We start from the raw sequence: 22,575 nt of genomic DNA, 5'->3' as shown, positions 1-22,575 counted from the left end.
TGCCAGCCTTGGTTAGCCTGCCTACGTTTGTGGTATGCCAGGAACGCTGTCGCTCGTAGGCACCGACGCATCCAGTGCTAGTCACGGGAAATGTCGCCAACATGTTCGGCATCGGCAAGTGAGAGCGTTCTTGGCACTGTACCAAACTTGGTTAGCCTGCCTGCGTTTGCAGCATGCCAGGAGTGCTGTCGCTCGCAGGCGCCGATGCGTCCAGCGCTAGTCACGCGAAATGTCGCGAAAGGGAAGGTACCTCCTAAAATTATCGCTAAATACCTTCCTACATGCGTAGTTAAGTAAAACCAAGTTAAGATCTAGCAGCAACCACGTTCATACCTAGCAGTAGTAGCCAGTAAGCTTCGCTATGCCTAAGCTTTGCGCAACCGAATGCAAACTTGCCTGGTTTTTTTTTTTTTCTTCTCCTGGCTCAGCGCGCCGCGGAGAGAAGAGAGGCAGGGGTCGGGAAGGCAGGAACCTGGCGAGGAGGAGACCACGCGCGCATGCACGCGGTCTCCTCCTTCTCCGGGTTGCTATGGCTACCACGGCTACACACCACAAATTACGGCTGGCTTAAACAGCTTCGCTGTCAAAATGCTGATAAGAGTTCTGCAATGCTTTGCAGAACTCTTACCGAACGAACAGGTGCGTCTTATACACCGGTGTGGCTTATATACATTTTCTTTTTTTGGAAAAACTGCCGTTTTGAGGGGGGTGCGTCTTATAGACCAGAAAATACGGTAGTGTATAGATTAACTCACAATGAAAGCCAGAGTATATTTATTTTTCAAAACAGAATGTGTTCATTATTTGAGGTTAGTTATAAAATTTCTAGTCACTGCGTACTTTGAAATTAGTAGGCACCGTACTTGGACTCAACGCCCTATACTATGGGCATACTGCAGAACGCGCGTATACCCAATGTTCACACACACTCAGATACCATGTCAACAAGCTGTACAACTTGGTCCAATCAACTTAAGTGATGGCACACTGCTTTGTGTGAGCCATATTGCTGTAAAATGTACAAGCTTTGGCGTACCCCGACATGCAGCAGTGTGTACTGCACGGCCATATTTATCTAGTTCAAACCACGACATACCTGTGCTTGCCCAACATAAATTAACTCTGATGAGCCAGTGAGTGTAGATTTTTTTTCGACCCAAACAAACTTGCGTGCCTCTGCCCTCGAATCATGGGATGCGCAGCGAAGCACGTCAACCGCTACATGCAGTGTTCCATAGGAGTGGTATATCAAATTCCACTAAGCTGTGGTAGAACCTATGTTGGGCAAACTGGCCACTGCATCAATGACCAAATGATCCCATGCAAACAGTTTAAAGAAGGATTTGAGTGTGCATCTTTCAGCGCCTTGCCTATCTTGCCTCTGAACCACGGTTTTCTGATGTGAGGATGCTGGGTAAAAGCAAAATAAAACTGCGCAGGAACTGTTAGAAGCTTTTCATATCTGAATCAATGGTCAAGAATGTGTCAGCCAAACCTCAATTTCTTTATATGATGTCGAAATGTGATTGATAAAGTCTTGCGGTTGATGGAGTGTTCTGCGCTTTGCCACCCCTTGTTACCGCAGGTTTGCACTGTACATATATGTAGCATGGTTGGCATCGGAATAAACAGTCGTGAGTGTAGCGCTTTTCTTTCTGTCTGCTCATTCCTTTCCCTGGTTTTTTCCTTTTCCGAATTTTTGCGGTACAATATCACCAACTCGCCCAAGAACAAGTTAACTTTCAACATCAAATACCAAGCTTCACATGAGGTCCTGGTTCGTGATAATGTAAAACTACGCCCACTGTTCTTTTTCCAAATCCACCACTAACCCACAATGAAGGCCTAATGGTGGATTTGGAATACAGAATGGAATTGCTTTACATTATCACGAGCCTGGTTAGGCCCACCAAATGTTGAGGCAAGGTCTCCAGACAGCAATTCAACCTCACGGGATGAGGCCAAGTAAGGTCCTCAATTTTGATTGGAGGTTGATGTGAGGTTCAGCCTTGTGTCATCTTCCCCACCTTTGGTCTCAAGCAATACAAGCATTTAGCTCGCTACCTAAAGCATACTCTTGTAGTGCCCACAACTATATGGTCACCAACGAGAGAGAAAGCACAAGTTGGTACATTGTGCATTCCACTAAAGATCAATTGCAGTCCAATCTTTGTCTCACTCCCTGATCTACTCCATTAATTTATCCAAGACAGGTTGACTAACATGACATTTATTTTCTTTAAGTACACCACAGGAGTACAACACACACACACACACACCTATGAATTCCAACAATTACTAAAGAAAACTACAGAGAGAACGCAGCAGAATATAGGCTACAACTTAGGCATATATATTCCTGTCTCTATTTGCCTGCATCAGATCTATTGCAAAAGATATCGGTTAAATAGAAACAAATGGAACATGCTGAGCAATCACTTTATTGAAGTAATGCAGCTACTCGCTATTGGAGCAGTATAACTCAAGCAACATGCTCTCTGAATACCTTACTAAACATATTCTTCTTTCTTCATTATAATGTCTAAAAGTTTCCCCAATACATCGATTTCTTTTGATAGATGTTTGCTAGAATACTCAGGAAGATTTTTTCAGTGCAAGCTTCATTGACATGCCTTTCACAGCTTTCAGATCACTTTTTATTGAAAATTAAGTTAGATGCTGCTCAGCTGAAAATGTTTCTTTAAATAATTAAGTATATTTAATACCACCAAGCCACCAAAGAGCTACTGGTTGAATGACTTAATGAAGTTGATCAAGCCATTTGTCGATGAATCATGAGTGGACACTTCATTCTTGCCTTTTAGCTCTGGCTGGATGGCTTTGGCCAGTTGCTTCCCGAGTTCAACACTGGAAAACAAGATCACTTAAAATGTTATAATTTTTTAGCAGAAGCAAAACACCATAGTCAATGTTATTTTTGTGTGTGTATGCGTAACTACTAGTAGAGCATTCTGTGCAAAGAGAGACATACCCCCACTGATCAAAGGAGTTGATGTCCCACATGATGCCTTGAGTGAAGATCTTATGCTCATACATTGCTGCAAATGAAAAATTATCTTTGTACGAATTTTTCAAGGAAGCCAAATACAAGTACTACTTGAATTGCTGATGCACTTACCAATCAGCATCCCTAAGTTGAATGGTGTTATCTTGTCAACAACAATCGAGTTAGTTGGTCTGTTGCCTTCAAAAACCTTTAAAAGATGGGATACAAAAAAAAGTTATGACAAAGCCCAGAAGCAGCAGGAATCCATACAGCATATACAATGCCTTTGAAGCATGCATCATGTAAAGTTTCATTCATCAATTTTATAAAGCTGCCATAGCAAAAGTTGTTGCAGGGCAGTGAAGAGTACATGCACTGCACCAGTGGGTGTGGTAAGTTTGTCCTCCTGTGTGCTATTGCACATAATGCCAGCTTTATGTTCACACCACTGAAATTTATCAAACAGGCAAAAAAAAAAAAAAAAAAAAAAACCTAAAGATTACCTCCGCAAGTGGTGGTCATGGCATTTTCCTTCAATGGTTTTGTTCATCTTGCATGTCTTTGTAATGCAAGTTAACACCTTAATATGGTGCAGTAACTGTCCAACACCACTGAATGCTGCTACCAGATTGCCAGAGTTAAGCAAAAGCTAAAGTTACTGAACACAAAGTTTTTCCATGTGAAAACACAGCTCTAAATATAACCCTCTGCCTCATTTTATACAGCAAAATTCATTAGCAATTACAACAGACACACTCTCAGTTTTGCATAGACTCCTTCCACTGTTTTTGGCAAACTTACCTTGTGTGGAAGAATTTTTTCAAGTACATCTTTACTCATTCCAGCTTTTTCCAACTCGGCTTTCGCTTCTTCTTTTGTCTTCCCTTTCATGAGAGCCTCTGGCTGAGCAAGGAAGTTAGCCAACAAAATCTAAAAAAAAAAAAAAAAGAGAGACATGTCAGAATAATGGCATTCACTGTTTCTTCAGTGGTACTGTCAAGGTGTTGGCATGTGCACCCATGAGTGAAAGGATGTGGACCACAGGTTCCTGAAATGAATATAAACTGTGGAACTTATATGAGAAGCGTAGCCTAAACTTAGCTGTGGAAACACCACAATGCATAGAAATTTCACTGTGCATAGCTATTCTGTGACTGTAATTCACCTATTTCGTGGAATTCAAAGTCCACATAACTTTGCTCATAAAGGTACAGCACACAGAAATACTTGCCTCATGATGAGTGCCGTGACTGATTGGGTTGTGAGTTTTGACCGGTGCGATGAAGTCACAGGGAATCAGGCGAGTGCCTACAAAAAAGAAGGAACTAATTTTTGCAACGACTAAGGTCCTAATAAATGTGCAAAGCAGTTATGCTCTATACTGCAGAATATTTTGACCTAAGCCGGAATACATGAGTGCAAAGCAAAAAGATTGCCTGAAGTCATAATAAAGATGCAAGTACTAGGATTAGGTGGCATGATGAGTTTAAGAAATTTACAGGCACAGGATGGAGTGGGCTGATAAAAGGAAGGGGTAATCCGAGATCAGTAGAAGAGGTCCTGCAGTAGACAAAGACGTGGATGATGATGATGACTGTGCCAGACTCCAATGCACAGGTACCTTCTGAAATGCAGTGTTCTTGACAATGAATATTACATACTGGTGTTTCAATGAAGACCAAGTAACTCTTAAAAAAATAGCAATACAGATAAAGCGAATTTAATGCAAATGAGGTGTAATGGCAGGAAAGATGAGGGCGTGAAATCCAGGTGCATGACAAGAACTAAGTATAGCTGTATAAAGAAATTGCAAAATTCAACAGCACAAGGAAAGAGTGAAAACTGTGGTTGTACAATGAGGATGCAAAATCTGAGTGCATAATGAAATCACAAAAACCGCTTACACAATGAGAGAGCACAAGATCTGATTTATGTTAAGAGATAGGGTGCACAATGAGGCATCTTAACTTCATGTGAAGTTAGAGATTTAGACACATTTTAGCTTGATGCTGTTTGAGCACCTCCAACACTCAACATTTATGTTCAGCTTCTGCATTCTAACACCATCATTTAGCAGTGACCAGTGGCATAGCCAGAAATTTTGTTCGAGGGGGGCTCAGGTTGCAGCCCCGCCTCCTCCTTATAGAATTTGTTGAGGGATATCAAATGCATGAATAATAACTGCATTGCCAATGTCATTGTATATTAGATGCTGCAAACGAATTATTGAACGCTATGCACTGCCAAGTAAAATATGTATTTTTTCATAAAAGAATATATTGTATGCCCCTAAAATTGTGGCAGAAATAACTGATATCAATTCTTCCGCGTTTTTTTTTTTTTTTTCTATTTAATAAGTAAAGAAAATATCACATGAACTTTAGAACTATATCAGTTCGAAACCAGCAAAGCAGTGCATTCAGCTGATATGAAAAACGTAAAGGCCATGAAATCAATAAATTGAGGACGAATATTTTGATGAATCTTTGTCATTCAAGAACCTTGTTTACATTTTTATACATATGCAACGGCCAGGAAAAAACCTCACTGACGCTGTCCCTCGTTGCAATAGATTGCGCAGGAGCAGCTGTAACCGGTCGTGTATTGTAATTACACCGAGATTATACTCGCAACAGTGAGTACAAATAAAAAGTAGGAGTTCTGCAAAATATACATTAGAAATGCGAAGATACAACTCGCTAAAGGGCAAAAAAGAGTCGCCGGAAACAAAGTTCACTGCTTGTATACACAAAACCTTGCCACAAGATATTTAAATATACGTCTAAGTCTCCAATAAAACTACGTATTTAAGCAAACGTCACTGTATATAATGCGTCAAACAAGACAAATAAACATGTAGCACAGTCACCGATAGTAAACTTTGCGCACAGAAAGACAGATGATTCAGGCAAGAACGAAACTATGATCGCAGAAATTGTGATATGTACTCGGGCCATGCGGCGGTCGCGACAGTGCCATATGGGTAGAATAATAGAGGAATAATGGAGAAATCAGTACGAAAATGTGTAACTTAACTGCCTGCATAGCGCCAACAATTATTCTGCACCCAGAATTAAAGGAGGGTATTGCTTCGTTTCAAAAAAGAAATAAAAGCAGGTAGCTAAAAAGGAAAGAAAAGGACAAACGAAAGCCACAGATGCAAGTTGCCACAGAGGCAAGTTGAACTACCCAATATCAGAGTGTGTTTTTGGCAAACGCCGCGTGGGCCGGGCTTTCAATGAGCAAGGTCGGTCAAAATTGGTTATTGATGTCCTCATAATTTTCGTATTCGCATGATAATTTTGATCATGATGCTAACTGCTAGAATAAACGGCGAAAATTTCTGCGGTTTTAAAAGCTAATGAACAGTCATAGGTTTTCATAATTAAAAGCTTATGGACCTGAAGGAACACAGCTTTTTACTTGCATTGATTTTTGCTGCTTTGATATCTAAAAGACAACCTTCTCTCGGCGGGGAAGTTGAGCGAAGCGGTCAATGACTTCGGAAACGTTGATGCCTACGTCTCTGTGGGTGTATAGAAGCGCCAGCCTAACCATGCGTTCCACAGACATTGTAGAGCGTAAGTAGTTTGTTAGTAAACTCTTGTTAAAAATATTCTCTCTGCACTGGCTGTGGTCACTGGAAGCGTGACTAGAATCTGCAGCACCATTTACACATTTACATAGAACCTGCAGTGGCAATGAGAGATGGGCATCTATTCCGGTGCTAAAACCTAAAACACTCCCTCGATGTCGTTGGCATGCTTGTTTAGGTACCTTGCACAAACAGTAAGCTGTTCGATTCCAGCGATGTCCGTCGTTTCGTTAGGAAGTATGGAGAAGCAGCCTGCTTTTGCATCTAGGCTTTCTTTGATAATTTCACCACAAATTTCTATAAAAAAATTAAATTATGGGGTTTTACGTGCCAAAACCAGTTCTGATTATGAGGCACGCCGTAGTGGGGGACTCCGGAAATTTGGACCACCTAGGGTTCTTTAACGTGCACCTAAATCTAAGTACATGGACAAATTTCTATAATTTGGTTTTGCGCATCTGGGCTTAAATACGAGGCATTACTGGGGCAACTTTCCAAATGGTTCTTCAGATATGTATCTCCACAATCAGCCACATGTGAAGAAGCGCTCTGAAAATACCTGCATTTGCAGCGGGGGCTATGCTTAAATCCATAGGGCCACTGTCCCTGTGGCCACGGAGAGCCAGACCTTGTCGCCCGCAAAAAAAAAAAAAAAATTCCTCAATAATAGGCCGTTTACTTTCTTCTGTTTTCTCATATTTTACTTTGCCTGCCCTGGTCCAGCTGATCGATCACATTGGGCACGCTTCCTGAAAATGTTTGGAGAAAATTATCAGCTGCTAGCTGACAGTCACGGTGATATTTAGTATTTTCATGCGTGTGGAAGATTGCGAGCGCGTGCTTCCATTTCTGGAACGACTTGGACACGAGGGCTCCAGTGCGCGCATGTTGGCCCAAGTTAATAAGAACATTAACCCCATAAAGTTCCAGAATTGAAAATCTCTTAAAGCACGTCTTTGGAAATGTCAGTGCACCTTTCGCGTCAAAAGTTTATGAGAACTTTATACCCATAAAGTTTCGCAATTGAAATCCATGCGCTCCGTAGATTCCGCGGCCGCTGCGAGATGCCGCAACGCGCCCGCTCGCTATCGAAAAGCCCTTGAAAGTTTGTGCTTGGATGGGGCTCCATGTGTTACGTGACTCCAGGTGCAAGGGCGTTGCCACGAAACCCAGCCCGAATACGCAACGTTCGTGCCAAAATGTCTTTTTGAGCGTAAAAAAGACATTGTAGACAAAATCCAGAATGATTCCCGGCATCGGTGGTAGTTATGGTCAGCGGTGCATGCCAGCACGAAAACATTTCTGGAGGGGCTGAAGCCCCATCAGCCCCCCCCCCCGGCTACGCCACTGGCAGTGACAGCGTTTTCCTCTTATGATCCATCCTGGAATGAGGTGTACAATCCATCACTTCAGCGGAAGTGCCGCGGTGCAGTGGTAAGAATCGGAATACCTACATTGCAAAGGAAAATATATTTTCCCATGTAGTTAAATTCAGTTAACTATAATTTTGAATTCATTTAAAAGGGCCCTGAACCACTTTTTATCTAAGTGGAGAAATCCATCTGAAGTTAAAATACGCTATTTCAGAAATAATTTTCCGCAAAAAGAACTTCAATGCATTCAGCAGAAGCAGAGTTATTGGCACTCAAACACAGCGTTCGCGGTGCATCCACTCCTTCAATGATTTGTATTGCAAAGGCTATGAGGGAGCGGGGCATGCCCACAACGCTCCGTCTACTGAACGTCATCATGGCACACAGTTCAAATTTGATTTTGGATGCTAACGTAGATGCCACTACTTCCAATTTTGGCGCCTACGACGCGCTAAATGTAAGCCGAACGTGGATGTCCTCAGTGAGCCGCAGTACCTTGTGGCGGCCGCAGGGTACTGCAGCTCAATTGTAACGCAAGTTTTTTTCCAGACTTTAGCTACCTGAAGTTGATCCTCGCGTTACAATCGAATACCGAAATTCAAGTTGTCTAAAAAAGTTCAATGATGCACCCAATTCTAATCAACAAGTGAACAAGCAAACGCAACATCTCCATCTTGCGAAAGGCCGTAGGAGAATGGGAGGGTGGGAGGAGAGGCAACGTCTAGCCGCGGCACCAAATGCTTATCTCGTGACAGGGCGCAAGGGGAACTGGCGACTCAATAACCCACGCGAAAGGTGGAAAGCAGGAAGGCAGCGCGGGAGACGGGGTGCGGCTTCTACTCTGCGTACTTGTACTTTGCGCGGCTGCGGGCTAGCGTTTTGACAGTGGTTGTCTGCGGTCATCGAGTGTGATCTATCCATGTATTTCAGTTAGTAAGCGAATGTGTCCAAGTTTATGCAGCCAATAAAGCTACTATCCTTACTCCGTATAGCTCTCTACTAATTTGCTATCGCAATTGATGTTTTGCCTTTCGGGCGAAACTGCGACTTTTTCATGCATCCGATGGTCTCACGTTACTTCAGTGGTTTTCTTTTTCTTTTTTTTTCCTGCTGGACGCAACCTATAAGTCACCCCTCGCGTTACTTTCGCGGTTTTATTTTTTCTTGATGGATGCAATGAAAAGTCGCCCCTCGCGTTACAATCGAGTAAATACAATACCTACGCTACGTAGCAGACCACAGCTACATGCATCTATAATGCATATGCACAGCGCTTGCTTCATGCACGACAGGGTTTGAGTGCATGCTCGCGCTCATATGCTCCAGTCTGACCACGCTACGTGGTGCAGACCAGCTTTGTCCTTCACCAGCTTGACCAACGAATAGTAGCCACATCCAACTTGTGCACATTGAAGCGCTATCAATAGTCTGCCAAGGCATCTAACCAGGAGAGGCCAGGAGTGAGCACGCGGTGGCAAGCAAGCATGCGTGTGGTCTGACGTTAACTTCCGCGTGGTTCGATGCTAGTTGAGCGTTCGAAACTAGACGAAATTAGCGAGACCCAATGACTTCAACACCGATAAGCAGGGAGGCCAAAGTTTAATTCCTACACAGGCAGCCGTGGTCGAGTGTGAGCAGATGATAGTAGGCTTCTTGCGAAAGTACACAATTATTATAGAAAATCGAAAGCAAATTTTTGCTTACTTCAACGTCTTCATTAAACTTCGTCAATAAATATACACAGTAACAGCAGGAAGAAGGACAGTGACCCAAACATCCTTCTTGCATTGATTGGCCAATATCAGCCATGCATGGGAATCTGCTACAGTCGAATCTCGATAATTCGAACTCGAAGGGGCTCGAAAATTTGTTAGAATTAAAGGAAGGCCATATTTTTGAAGTATTCGAGCACCATAGCATGATGCACGAACGGTGCGAGTCGTGAACTATCGCGGCGCGCAAGCGCATAAAGAGCGCAACTGCCCACGCCGGCCAACGCTCGGTTCCAGATAACGGCAGATAAAGAAACTTGGGGAGCGGACGGCGCCGGCATGGCGGGCACGCGCGGACACTGTGGAATGTGAGGGAGGAGGGTGGGAGGGAAGCGGATTTGGCCTCGGCAGCTCCGCCGCTTCGGTGGGAGTGGCTGCGGTGGCTCCCCTCGCCCTCTCTCCCAACTCCCTCACAGCTCCCTCACCTTCGACGGGCTCCGTGCGCGCCCGCCTCCGCCGCCGTGCCGGTGCCGCCCCGGCGCCAGCATAGCCCGCTCCCTGAAGTTTCGTTTTCTGCCGTTATCAGGAAGCGAGCGTTTGCCGGACTGGGTCGCCCTCTCTCCCAACTCCCGCGCAGCTCCCTCACCTTCGACGGTCTCCGCGCGCGCCCTCCCCGCCGCCCCCGTGCCAGCGCCAGCATAGCCCACTCCCTGAAGTTTCGTTTTCTGCCGCTATCGGGAAGCGAGCGTTTGCCGGACTGGGGCCTCCGCCGCTGCATTAAGGGGTCTGTCCAAAGCTTTTGCACTATGGCAGTGTCGGAGCAATGCCAGTCGGAGGCGCCGCTGCATAATTTGGCACGCTGCTGAGAGCAGTGTCGGTCCGCGGTATGTTCAAATTAACCGTCGTAAATGCTTTTGCGTTCGAATTACCGAGCGTTTTCGCCCATTGAAATACACATAACTTTGACGGGACCACAGCGTCAGTTCGAATAAACCTGCAGTTCGAATTAGGCGTGTTCGAATTAACGAGATTCGACTGTACTATATTATTAACTAAAGCGTCCAGAAAAGAGTGAGAAGCAGGCTTCTGTTGAAAAGAAAACGTTTGAGAGAAAGGTGACTCTGCGCTCCGCTTGCGAGCTCCACGTGCTGTGCACAACTGCAAAATTTGGCTGAGAAGTTCACAGCAGCATACTCTACCCGCAGACTGTTCTTTCACCAAACCCAAGGGTTGGTTCAGGACTCCTTTGAGAAAAGAGTGACACGCAGAAGTTATGCAAAGTTATTTCCTTACCTTAATTTAAGGAGCTGGAAATGTTTTAATGGTGCTAAACATGTTAGATGAAGCTCTGAGAGATGTTCCAATATGCTTATACATGTTTTCTGTGCATAAAGGTGCTGAAATGGTACATCTTGTATAACATCCTTGTGTTTCGCACAAACAAAGGTACACATGATTGCTCTGCCAATAAAATTCTGCAGTAATCTCTGATCAGTTCTAATTTTACATATGAAAATTTTAATTATCTGCTTTAGGGCACACATTATAACTGCAGAAGTACAACCAGTCAATGCTCAAGGTATGTCCACTTTGTAGGAATTCCAAAACTGCCACCACTTTCGAGATATTTGTCCTCAAGCTCCACCACAAAATACATTGGCATTCCACATATACCACAGTGCATAAAGAAAGAAGCCTTGGTGAGAAAATAAGTGGAACGTTTACACGTTTTGCCAGAAGTTTGCAACGTAGTATATCTCAAAACTGGCGCCAGTTTTCAGATACCTAACTGGGCATGCCTTGAGCGCCAACCTTAAGTAGCATGATCACTAAAGTGATTAATTTAGAATGTAATGAATACTGAGTGATTAATCTGCTTACACATTACGGTAGGCTTGACCCACAGAACTAGTGTGTAATGTGTTACCGACGAAATGACATCCTTATTTGTGCTGCACTGTACTGGAAATCTCTGGTACTGGAATAACTGGAAAAATCTGGCATGCATGTTGTTTCTTCCTCAGTTCTTCCGATAAGTGCTTTGAGGGATAAAAATTGTGCTGTCTAATGTCACAAAGCTGCACAGTAAACTGTGTGAGACGCTGTAGTACTTCACAGCTGGGGGTAGCTCTGGATTAATTTTGACCAGCTGGGGTTCTGTAATGTGCTTCCAAAGCATAGTACAGAAGTGTTTTTGCATTCAACTGCCATTTGAATATGGCTGCTGGGGCCGGAAATCAAACTCTTGACATCATGCTGAGTAGCAGAAGCTTTGAGAAATGTCTAAAGCAACATTCTTCCAACTTCTAGAGAATGCTCTTACAAGTTCTAAGCAAGAAACACGAGACCACTTTCAAGGATTGTAAATTATGAAATGTCATAATGCAGCGTCATGGCTACATGACATCGTGCTGAGTAGCAGAAGCTTTGAGAGATATCTAAAGCAACGTTGGTACAACTTCTAGAGAATGTTCATGCAAATTATGAACAAGAAACATAGGATGCCACTTTCAAGGTTTGTATAGTATTATGAAATGTTATACTAATCCAATGCCACGTCTACATCATTTTATATGCACCTTGCAGTGCTGTGGGCACACACTTCAGCTGAGGAACAAATGGGCATTTGAATGGTTAAATATTGCACCTGAAGATGCATACTGTGTTGCTCAAGCACACCTGTTGCAAAGCATGGCAGTGCAGGACAGTACCATTCAGCAAACACCGTTGCTTAGGGCTATGCATGTATTTAGATATTTTGGCAGAGTTCAGAATAAGTTGATCCAGCATAAACACAAGCAAATCTGAAGTACAGTCACACATGCTGCTGCTATTTGGCGAGTTTACTTTGTCCCTTTAAGTACATAGGTTCAAAATGTCGAACACACAGAGCTTAAAGAAGCAGTTTTCAGGCAAATGTATGCAATAAATGAAAACACTATTACATAGCGCTGCATTTACAGGCTGTTGCATCTACACAGATGCTGAACTTTCCTTGATAATACACTGTAGACCGCTTATAACGTAAGCCGCCGGAGTCGCGAATATCCGCACTATAAGCGGTACCGCACTATAACCAAAGCAACAATTTTCAAGGCCCGCACATATGCAAAACATGTGCACCGAGCCGCTACGTGTATGCGACAGTCGATGAATGCGGCTAGAACGTTTGCATTCAATTTACAGTCGAATCTCGTCAATTCGAACCAAATCACGCGGCGGCGCCTCCGACCGGCATTGCTCCAGCACCGCCATAGAGTAAAAGCTTAGGGGAGACCCCTCAATGTCTCGCGCGAACAAACCAAAACGAAAAAAAAAAAAAATGTGGCGGACATTTCACCCTCTCTCAAATGGCAAGGTCGCCGATTCTGCGTTGCGCCGGAACATGCGTGTACGTGCTGACATCTCAGCCACGCTACCGTAGCCACGCGTAGAAAATGGCAGTGAACCCTTCTTTCTCCTTTATGCTTCCTCTACTTTCTAGTCACGTGTTGACCTTGCAGGCTGCGGCTACGGCGCAAAGGGAAGCAGCGGCGCTGTCCCAGGCCGGCCAACAAAACTACCCACGCCGGCAAACGCCAGCTTCCTGATAACGGCAGAAAACTAAACTTCGGGGACCTGGCGCCAGGCCGGCGGTAGCCACGCCTGCACGGCGGCGGGCGCGCACGGTGACAGTTGAAAGTGGGAGAGCTACGAGGGAGGGCGAGGGGAGCCACCGAAGCGGCAGAGTTGCCGAGGCGAAATCCACTTCCCTGCCGCCCTCCTCCCTCACATTCCAAATTCTTCAGGGGCGCCCTTCGCCATGCCGTGCCGGCGCCGCCCGCTTGCTCGCTGAAGTTTCGTTTACTGCCGTTACCGTGAAGCGAGCGTTGGCCGTTTCGTGGCTTTCACTCGCTATGCGCGCCGTGATATTTCACGACTCGCACTTAAGATTCTGGTTACAGCCTCACTGGCTGTTCGTTTGCACCACGTGCCCTTCTCCTCCACTTCGTCTCTTTCTTCCTCGAGCCGCTTGGGGCGCCCGTTTGAGGGGAGCGTTCGCCGTCTCCGCTGACTTCCGTACTCCCAGGCAGCCGCACTGTAACCAGTATTTCGTTTCCCGCAACTGCACTATAAGCGATAGTGTATACATGGAGTGCTATGGGAAAATTAACGGGAGTCTGAAAAGACCGCACTATATTCGGTCCTGCATATAAGCGGTTACGTTATAAGTGGTCTATACTGTACGTATCTTTTCACATTGGTCAAAGTGAACGTTCTGAAAATTTATTTCATTTAATTCTTTCATTACTGTGCCTATAGAAATCAATCAATTTGATCGACAGTTTTACTGTGCGCTGTTAAACATTTCCATTGAAATGCACCGTACCAACGCCATGTACCGACGGCCGAACCTTAACTACAGTACAGACCACTCATAACGTAACCGCTTAAAGTGCAGGACCGGATATAGTGCAGTCTTTTCAGACTCCCGTTAATTTTTCCATAGCACTCCATGTATACACATATCTCTTATAGTGCAGTGGCGAGAAACGAAATACCGGTTACAGTGCGGCTGCCTGGGAGTACGTAAGCCAGCGGAGACGGCGAATGCTCCCCTCAAACGGGTGCCCCAAGGAGTGCTCGAGCAAGAAAGAGAGACGAAGTGGAGGATAAGGGCACGTGGTGCGAACGAATAGCCGGGGAGGCTGAAACCAGAATCTTGAGTGCGAGTCGTGAAATATCATGGCGCACATAGCAAGCGAGGGCCACAAAACTGCCAACGCCGGCCAACGCTCGCTTCACGATAACGGCAGTAAACGAAACTTCAGGGAGCGGGCGGCGCCGGCACAGAACGGCGAAGGGCGCACGCGGAGACCGTGGAATGTGAGGGAGGAGGGCGGCAGGGAAGCGGATTTCGCCTCGGCAACTCCGCCGCTTCGGTGGCTCCCCTTGCCCTCCCTCGTAGCTCCCTCACTTTCGACTGTCACCGTGCGCGCGCGCCGCCGTGAAGGCGCCGCCGCTCCAGCCGACCCGGCGCCAGCATGTTCTGGCGCAATGCAGAATCGGCGACTTTGCCATTTGAGAGAGGGTGAGATTTCCGCCGCGTTTTTTTTTTTTCTTTCTTTTTTTTTTTGTTTTTTCGCGCGCGACATTGAGGGGTCTCTCCTAAGCTTTTACTCTCTGGCGGTGCCGGAGCAATGCCGGTCGGAGGCACCGCCACGTGATGTCGTTCGAATTAACGAGATTCGACTGTAAATTGAATGCAAACGTTCAAGCCGCATTCCTCGACTGTCGCATATGCGTGGTGGCTTGGTGCACATGTTTTGCATATGTGCAGGCCTTGAAAATTTTTGCTTTGGTAATAGTGCGGTACCGCTTATAGTGCGGATATCGCGACTCCGGCGACTTACGTTATAAGCGGTCTACACTGTATTTGTTAGATTTAACCGTTTGTGGCAGATTGGCGAGTCCGGAAAAAAAAAGTTGCAGTATTGCCTGAAAGGTGAAGCATCGATTGCGATAGCAAATTAGTAGACAGCTACACGGTGTAAGGACATTAGTTTTATCGGCCCTATAAACTCGTAAACATTCGTTTACTAACTAAATTAACAAGCATGGTGTCACACGTACACAGACAAACAGAAACACATCTCACTCGATGACCACCCACACTCGCAGTCAAAACACTGGAGTGAGGAAGTGCAGCAGCAGCAGCAGCAGCGAGCGAATTGACCTTCGTGCTGCCTCTCGCTGCAACACGAACTAAGCGGCGAGAACATAGCGCACACAAAGCTATGAGCCCTCGGTGCACCTATAGTCTGATACAACTTTACAAGGCAGCGGCATTTGCCCTTCAAAGGCGGATGCAAACGAACCTCCACCAATGGGCGGTCATTCTAGACTTGCATCATGAGCCGGACGGCCGGTGACCCCGCCGGCGGTGAATATGGCAGCCTGCGCTTTGAGCTGGGCCGAGTCGCATCAGTGAGACTATTTCTTTAGTCGCGGAGGCAATCAGCTACCACGCTTCAGTCATCTGGGCGGGGCCTTTCCTGCCTTCTTAAGTTGTATCGGACTATAGACTCTGTACCCACCGCAGATCACCTTCAAGATAAAGCCCGCACAGCTGACTCTACTCATCGCAGATTGCTTTCAAGATGGGGCTCGCGTGGCCGCTTTCAGCCGCATCATACGCAGCCACTGCCTGAGTAGGAAACCCCTTCACCTCACTGCCTTGCGCGTGGTGGAAGACACCGTGCTTCCCCCCGCCTTCCTCCCTTGCACGTGCGAGGTCAAGCCGCCATCCTCGGCTCACCCTCGCATGCTTTATATCGCACCTACAGCATACGGTGCGCGGCTAGGATGTTATCACACTTGGACTTTATGCAGAACATCACGGCAACGACTAAAATGTGTCTGGAGTGTTTATATGTATAATTGCTAGCGCAATAATAAAACTAGAGGTATCGTTGAAGCTGGCTTCCAGCACTCCTAGCACTTCCTCAAGAAGGCAACGCAAAATTGGCGCTTTGGTCGACTCAGCAACATAATTTTTAAGTGGCAGCTGCAGTAAAAAAAAAAAAGAAGCTTTTCTCAGGTAGTCTAATTTTCCAATCCGACGTATAGGCTGTTTTAACCATGTGTCAAACAATGGCAGATGCTCATGAGTGTGTTATTTTGATAGTTGTGTTCCGACTAATATAAAGTGCAACTTTATTTTTCCTGCCGCAGGTTGCTTTTATCCATCAGCGTTTCTACTGTGTATGTACAAATTATTACGAGCAATCCTTTCCATTGTGTGGGGTTTTCACTCACACAAGAGCATGCAGTCGATTTCAGACCAACCTTCAACTGAAGCTTGACTAGCAGTTTAATCTCTTACGTTTTGAACATTGCCTGGGGAAGTGCCCTTATTTATTATTGTACAATATTGTGCAACACTCCACATTAATTTGCAGCACTGTAATGGAACTGAACGAAGCATGTAGAGACTCCAGTGTCAGTTGAACACACACTAGACCTCCTTGCTTGCACAGAAAAGCTGATTGAATGCACCAATCAAGTATGAGGAGGCTTCTGCATGCTCCCTGACCTGACAAGCATTGTTTCGCGAGCCTAATGCCGTCAAAAACGAAATATATGCCTGCTGAAATAAGTAAAAACAAATGCTCCCCGTAGAATAGAAGCTTACTCGTTTTCACATTTGCAAAGCTACGGCTTTCCCACATAGCATCGGGATCACTATGGCTAGTATTGACACCAAAAAGCTTCATAATTTATTTTTGTGATCCGTCTTGCAAAACTTGGGAACTAGGAGCCAGCTGGATATTTCGTACATTTCAGATTTTTTCTGCTCTCAGTACTTATACTAAAAACAGCAAATTATTACTTTGAGTCGTGTTCCTTGAGGTGCTTTGAAGTTTCACATAAGAATTCTAAAATGTTTGAGCAATTATTACTGTTTTAATTTATTCAAAACACACCAATTATCAGGCCATAATTTTATCTATCGCACTATATGTTGCGACTACTATGTCTTGAAATAAAACGTTGAAGCATGAAAGCACTGAAAATGAGCACACTTCTAGCAGTAATGAAAGAGTAAATAGGTGCCCTCACCATAACGATTTCATCATGGCTTCAGTCCAACAGCACCAAGAGCACAACAGATGCCAATAAGCATTTCATGCAAGTGTGTTTTTTAGTTTCTTAATTACCATAAACTGACACCAGTAGAGTCAGCCTTCAATATTCCTACAATGCGATTTTTCACAAGGCACTTACGTACCCTGATGAATAAGTTGGTAGAAAGCATGCTGCCCATTGGTGCCAGGTTCACCCCAGACAATGGGTCCAGTTGTATATGCTACTCTCTTTCCACTCCGCGTAATGTATTTGCCATTAGACTCCATGTCACCCTGCTGAAAGTAGGCTGCAAATCTGTGCATGTACTGAAAAGAAGATAGATTACATCAGAATCTGGCACAGTAATCTATTCATTAAAAAATTGCAATCCTAATAATCCTATCTAGAAAATGTGCAAGCAAGCATTCAAAAGAAATAAGAGAAGTCACTGCTTTATAAAAGATGTGCGAAATACGTATTTAAGAATATGACTGCAGGAAAAGCAACAAGAACACCAACAAAATTAAATATTTTTGCTACACACTGCTTGTTTTACTGCCATTTTAAGACTGTTTATTAAAACTGCCTTCAGCTTCAATAACTGACTGAATGTGGCTTCAAGAACAGATGCATGCTCAGTACAGGTGGTGGTAGTTCATGTTGGCCACTGCATCCTAAACAGCAGCATTTAATATTTAACATTAGACTAATATTATGAGGCTGTCTGTCAGTCTCCCTTTAGTGATCTCCCAGACAGTAACCTAGGTTGTAGAAATCTAGAGGACTAGGATGTCACACATTGAGGGTGGCATGATCATAGAAGTTTCCAGTTTGCAGCCGGTTGCACTTCAGTTGTGCAAGCAAAGTGCTTTTTTGGGGGGGAGGGGGGGGGGGGGGGGCACAGCAGTTCTTATGGCTGCTGTGCCAAAGTAAATGGGAACAAGGGAATCCATCACGTAGAGCTTGAACTTAATGTCCTACTGCACAGACAACCTAACATGATTTTGCCACCTGGAGCTTTTCAGCAATGGCCATCATTGGCTTTCCAGAGTCGTCACTCACAATGCTGGACAAACTCAACTGTCTGGAAAAAGTCTGACCACTGGCAGTGCTTCTTTCTCTTTGCCGCAGATGATGTATCTCTGCCAGAAGCCCAAAAAGAGATTTTCCTACCTTTAAAACAAAGAACTGTCACATTAAAGAAGGTGGCAATCACCAGATAGCGGTGGCTGATGGCTGAGGCAACTAAGACTACATGCTTCTTCGCAGTGCACTTAGCCAGTGGAGTCGTGGCAGCACCTCGCGGAGGCCGTGGCTGCGTAGCCCACCGCAGCTACCAATAGCAGCCGCGTATGGGAATCCACTTTATTACGAACTAAAGCATCCAGAAGAGAGTGAGGAGCAGGCTTCTGTTTAAAAGAGAGCGTTTGAAAGAAAGGTGACTTCGCGCTCCACTTGCGATCTCCATGCACTGCATACGACAGCAAAATTTGGCTGAGATGTTCACAGCAGCGAATGCTATCTGTGGACTATGTTATTTTTTCAGGGAACCTTTAAACCAGTGTTGTGCACAGCAGGACCAGCAGTGGACAAATGGCAAACCCTTCTCGCTCCTGATTGGCCACCACATTTTCACTGAGCTATTCATGGTTAATGGTCTTGAAAGCAACAAACCAACATTCCAGGCAATGTGTCCTCCCTTTCATCTTTCAAGTCCCATTAGGGCTACAGAACTCCACAGGTGAGCACTAAATTCTATTCCATGACAAGCCATAACATGGCACCTTCTGCTGTTTTTCTCACATAAGCTAATCCTGTTAAAGCTGGTTTTGGGCATGAAGCTTCCTGGGCTCCCCCTCTTCTGCTTAGAGGTCTTAAAGGACTTAAATTAGATCGTAGGGTTACACCTCTGAAACTACACAGTGGGATATAAGGGACACTGCAGTTGACGGCTCCAGATTAATTTCGAAAACCTGGTGTTCTTTAAGATACACCTAAACACAAGCATTTTTGCATTTCACTCCCGTCGAATTCCGGCCGCGGTGGCCGGGAATCAAACCAGCAACCTCATGCTCAGCAGCAGAATGCCATAGCCACTAAGCGACCACAGCAGGTTGCTCAGAGCTTTTACTTGTAGTTTTCTTCCTACACCACTCCTCATTTGGTATGGGTTTACACCAACATATGGCACTGAGGATAGTTGGGCTGCAATATGAAAAACTTGAGGAATAAGCAAAAAGAAGAAAAACCCAGTTGTTCAAATGTTTGAATACCTGATCATAAGGCAAAAGGGCATGGCTCTCTGCTCCAAAAAAGTTGTGGTACCAGAATCCAAGCACAGCAAGGATGATCGGTATCTGAAAACAGTGGCAAATGATTCCATATCATTAAGTAAAGCCTCCGCTAACCTCATGGCAAATTCTGCAGCCATTGCAGGTATTCAAACTGCGTTCATATTTATGAACAGGAAAAAAAGGAGGGGGGGACTGAGGGTTTCGATTTTTGCAAATCGCATTATGAGCCCAACAGATCATGAAGCCAAGGAAAGCATAGGGGAAATGATTTGTTGTTTTGATCAAAACGGGGAAATGATAAAGTAAGGGGAAATTGAAGTGGTAAACAAAAACAAGTTGCTACTGGTAGGAGCCAAACTCACATCCTCCAGATTATGCATGCAATGGTCTACCATTGAGCTATGGCGACGACTGTCCCCCGTCCACATTCTTGGGTATTTATGCATACGTACACAATCTAACCCTGGGAGTGTTAGCCAGTGCCACTCGTGGCCATGGCAGCAGATTCATATTCACGGCCATTCAAAGACATGCAGGCTAGCTTACCTGTATACATACAAGAAAAACCCAAGACAACTACAAAAAAAATTTTTTTCTGAGTTTCTTTTTTCTTCTGTATCACGTTTCTTCAACGCATGCAGAACAATTATTTCACACTTTTGAATCAAGCCATTTTATACATGCCTTGAAAAGTTGTGAACAGAGGCATCAGTGTGTCTCCAATTTGAAATCATGGTGCCATGAATGGCAAATGAGTTTAAGTTATATAGTTTAAATTGATTAAATTGTTGGGTTTCACATCCCGAAACTGCACAGTGGATTATGAGAGACACCGTAGTGGAGGGCTCTGGATTAATTTCGACCACCTGGGGCTCTTTAATGTACACCCAATGCACGGCACACAAGCGTTCTTGCTTTCCACCCCCATTGGAAGCTGGCCATTGCAGCCGGGATCAAACATGCTCAGCAGCGCAGTGCCATAGCTACTGAGCTACCCCGGTGGGTAAACGAGTTTAAATGAAAATAAATATGTTCAGATGAGAATTATTTTGAAGGAAGTTTCGATTTCATTTTATTATTTTATTAACTTAGTGGCTTTGAAAAACAAATTTAGACAGCTAGGTCTCACAATCACTTATAAAATGAGCTGGGCTGAGCACATTAATACCATTCGTGCAAAAGTCTCTTGTAAACTCTGGTCACAGCATCGAACTATGGACCAATTTTTGCATAATACACAGTAGAAACAGGCTAAGTATTCCACTTACAATCACGAGACGTGGCAGAAACATGAATGTTTAATTGACGAGTTTCATTGCAAGAAACCTACTAGTTCTCAGTAGCAAATCATTTTGTCCTCTGCGTAGTTACAAAGAGATTTGAGTACCTACATTTTCCTCCACTGGAGCTTTCAGGAAATGTTGGTCCATAAAGTGAGCACCGCCCAGTAGCTTCTCAAAGTTGTCCATACCTGAAGTCAATCACAAATAGATGCCAAAATGTGACATGCACCAGAACAGTGTACCCACAACCCTGGCAATACCGAACCAGACTGGTATATAGAGTGCACTGCACTGCTCTCTCAGACAATTTATCAGGTAGTGATCAACAACAAAAACAAAAGATACCCTGTTCCTTAGATGCAACATGTGGCAGTAGACACGCCAGCACCTGACAGCAGAATGTTATAGGCCAGTTATGACAGTGTGCATAAGATACCACATATGCAACAAAGAATGCTGAAATACAAAATGCCAGTACACGTAGATATTCTTCGAGTGCTGATAAATTGAGCTTTTATATTTAACACGTTCAGCGGTGTCGGTCACCAGTGGGTCACAGCAGTTATTCCCACTGTGCACCTATGCAGGGCTTTCCGGCAGTGCAGAAGCGAGATCTTTGCTAGAAATCGACAAAAAGAAAAACATTCTTGTTTCCGGTCTGACGCATCATGGCACCATCTGTCTGCACCTTGATGAAGTTTCAAAGAAGCACAGCTCCCTGGTGACTCACTAGTGGGTCACGACGCATCAGAGAAATATGACAAGAGACCCACAAGTGGGTCCTCTCGTACAGGAATCAAGACTTCAAAAAGTGCTGCCGCAGTGAATGAATTACAAAAACTAAACAAAGTTTAATGAATTTAACTCGCAAAAATATTTTTTATCGCCACACCTTCCCCATTCCAAGTAGCACAGCCTACTTCCAAATTTGTTCTTGGCAGCTTAAACGTACATGCATCACACTCCAAACACAAGTAGTTTAGTTGCTGCTCATTGTGGCAGTGAAGGATCATGTAAGCACTTATGCTCACAAGGGCAAGTCAATTCATACTGCTTCAAATATATTAATACAAACTAGAAAGTATGAATGGGACACAGACATATAGTGCCCATGAATGGGTCCTTCTTTCATTCCTGCCTAGTTCATGCTATATTTCAACCACGGTGTAAGAAATATGCTTTAGGTGTTGACACTCTCCAACAGCGTGACCAGATAATGTTCGGTGCAAAACCGGCGGACGCGCCAGTGGGACAAGCGTTATTGAGACACCAGCATGCAATGGCCTAGGTTGCCTAGGTTACGAGCCGGCTCAGCCCCATCGGCCCCTGAGCCGCAGTGCCCCCCTCGCAGCTGCGGCCAGTGCATGTGCTACAGTTACACCGTGCCTGTAGCAAATGCGCGAGCCACAGCTGCACGGGGGGGGGGGGCGCTACGGCTCTGGGGCCGATGGGCCGTAGCTATCAACAAACACTATCTGTGCGCGCTTCTCCGCCATGGCAGGCGTCGAGTGTCAACACCTAAAGCATATTTCTTGCACCGTGATTTCAACAAAGGAAACCATGCAAGCATTGCTTTGTGTGGTTGCCTGTTCATTGGACTGCTGAAATGTTCACAAAGCTTTTCAGTAAAAAAATAAAATCTAGCCAGACTGAAGTACAGTATAGACCACTTATAACATAACCGCTTATAGTGCAGGACCGGA

General features: G+C 44.8%; 2 protein-coding genes across 2 annotated transcripts in view; both read right to left on the bottom strand.

The window, feature by feature from the left end:
- The window catches only part of LOC119443965 (paraplegin-like), a 389,278-nt gene that overhangs the window by 234,464 nt on the left and 132,239 nt on the right, over nucleotides 1-22,575 (bottom strand).
- Nucleotides 2,215-22,575, bottom strand: part of LOC119464622 (glucose-6-phosphate isomerase-like) — a 31,431-nt gene continuing 11,070 nt past the window's right edge. The window contains exons 8-15 of the mRNA XM_037725655.2: nucleotides 20,981-21,060; nucleotides 19,569-19,652; nucleotides 17,459-17,621; nucleotides 4,239-4,315; nucleotides 3,809-3,937; nucleotides 3,140-3,215; nucleotides 2,993-3,059; nucleotides 2,215-2,868 (exon numbers count right to left, since the gene is read on the bottom strand). Of these exons, the coding sequence (XP_037581583.1) occupies nucleotides 2,745-2,868; nucleotides 2,993-3,059; nucleotides 3,140-3,215; nucleotides 3,809-3,937; nucleotides 4,239-4,315; nucleotides 17,459-17,621; nucleotides 19,569-19,652; nucleotides 20,981-21,060 (800 nt within the window). The 3' untranslated portion in view covers nucleotides 2,215-2,744. The remainder of the gene's footprint in view (nucleotides 2,869-2,992; nucleotides 3,060-3,139; nucleotides 3,216-3,808; nucleotides 3,938-4,238; nucleotides 4,316-17,458; nucleotides 17,622-19,568; nucleotides 19,653-20,980; nucleotides 21,061-22,575) is intronic.

This window comes from Dermacentor silvarum, chromosome 1 (genome assembly GCF_013339745.2).
Source record: "Dermacentor silvarum isolate Dsil-2018 chromosome 1, BIME_Dsil_1.4, whole genome shotgun sequence".
NCBI lineage: Eukaryota > Metazoa > Arthropoda > Arachnida > Ixodida > Ixodidae > Dermacentor > Dermacentor silvarum.
The sequence above is the reverse complement of the archived record's forward strand: the minus strand, read 5'-3'. Positions and strand labels throughout refer to the sequence as shown.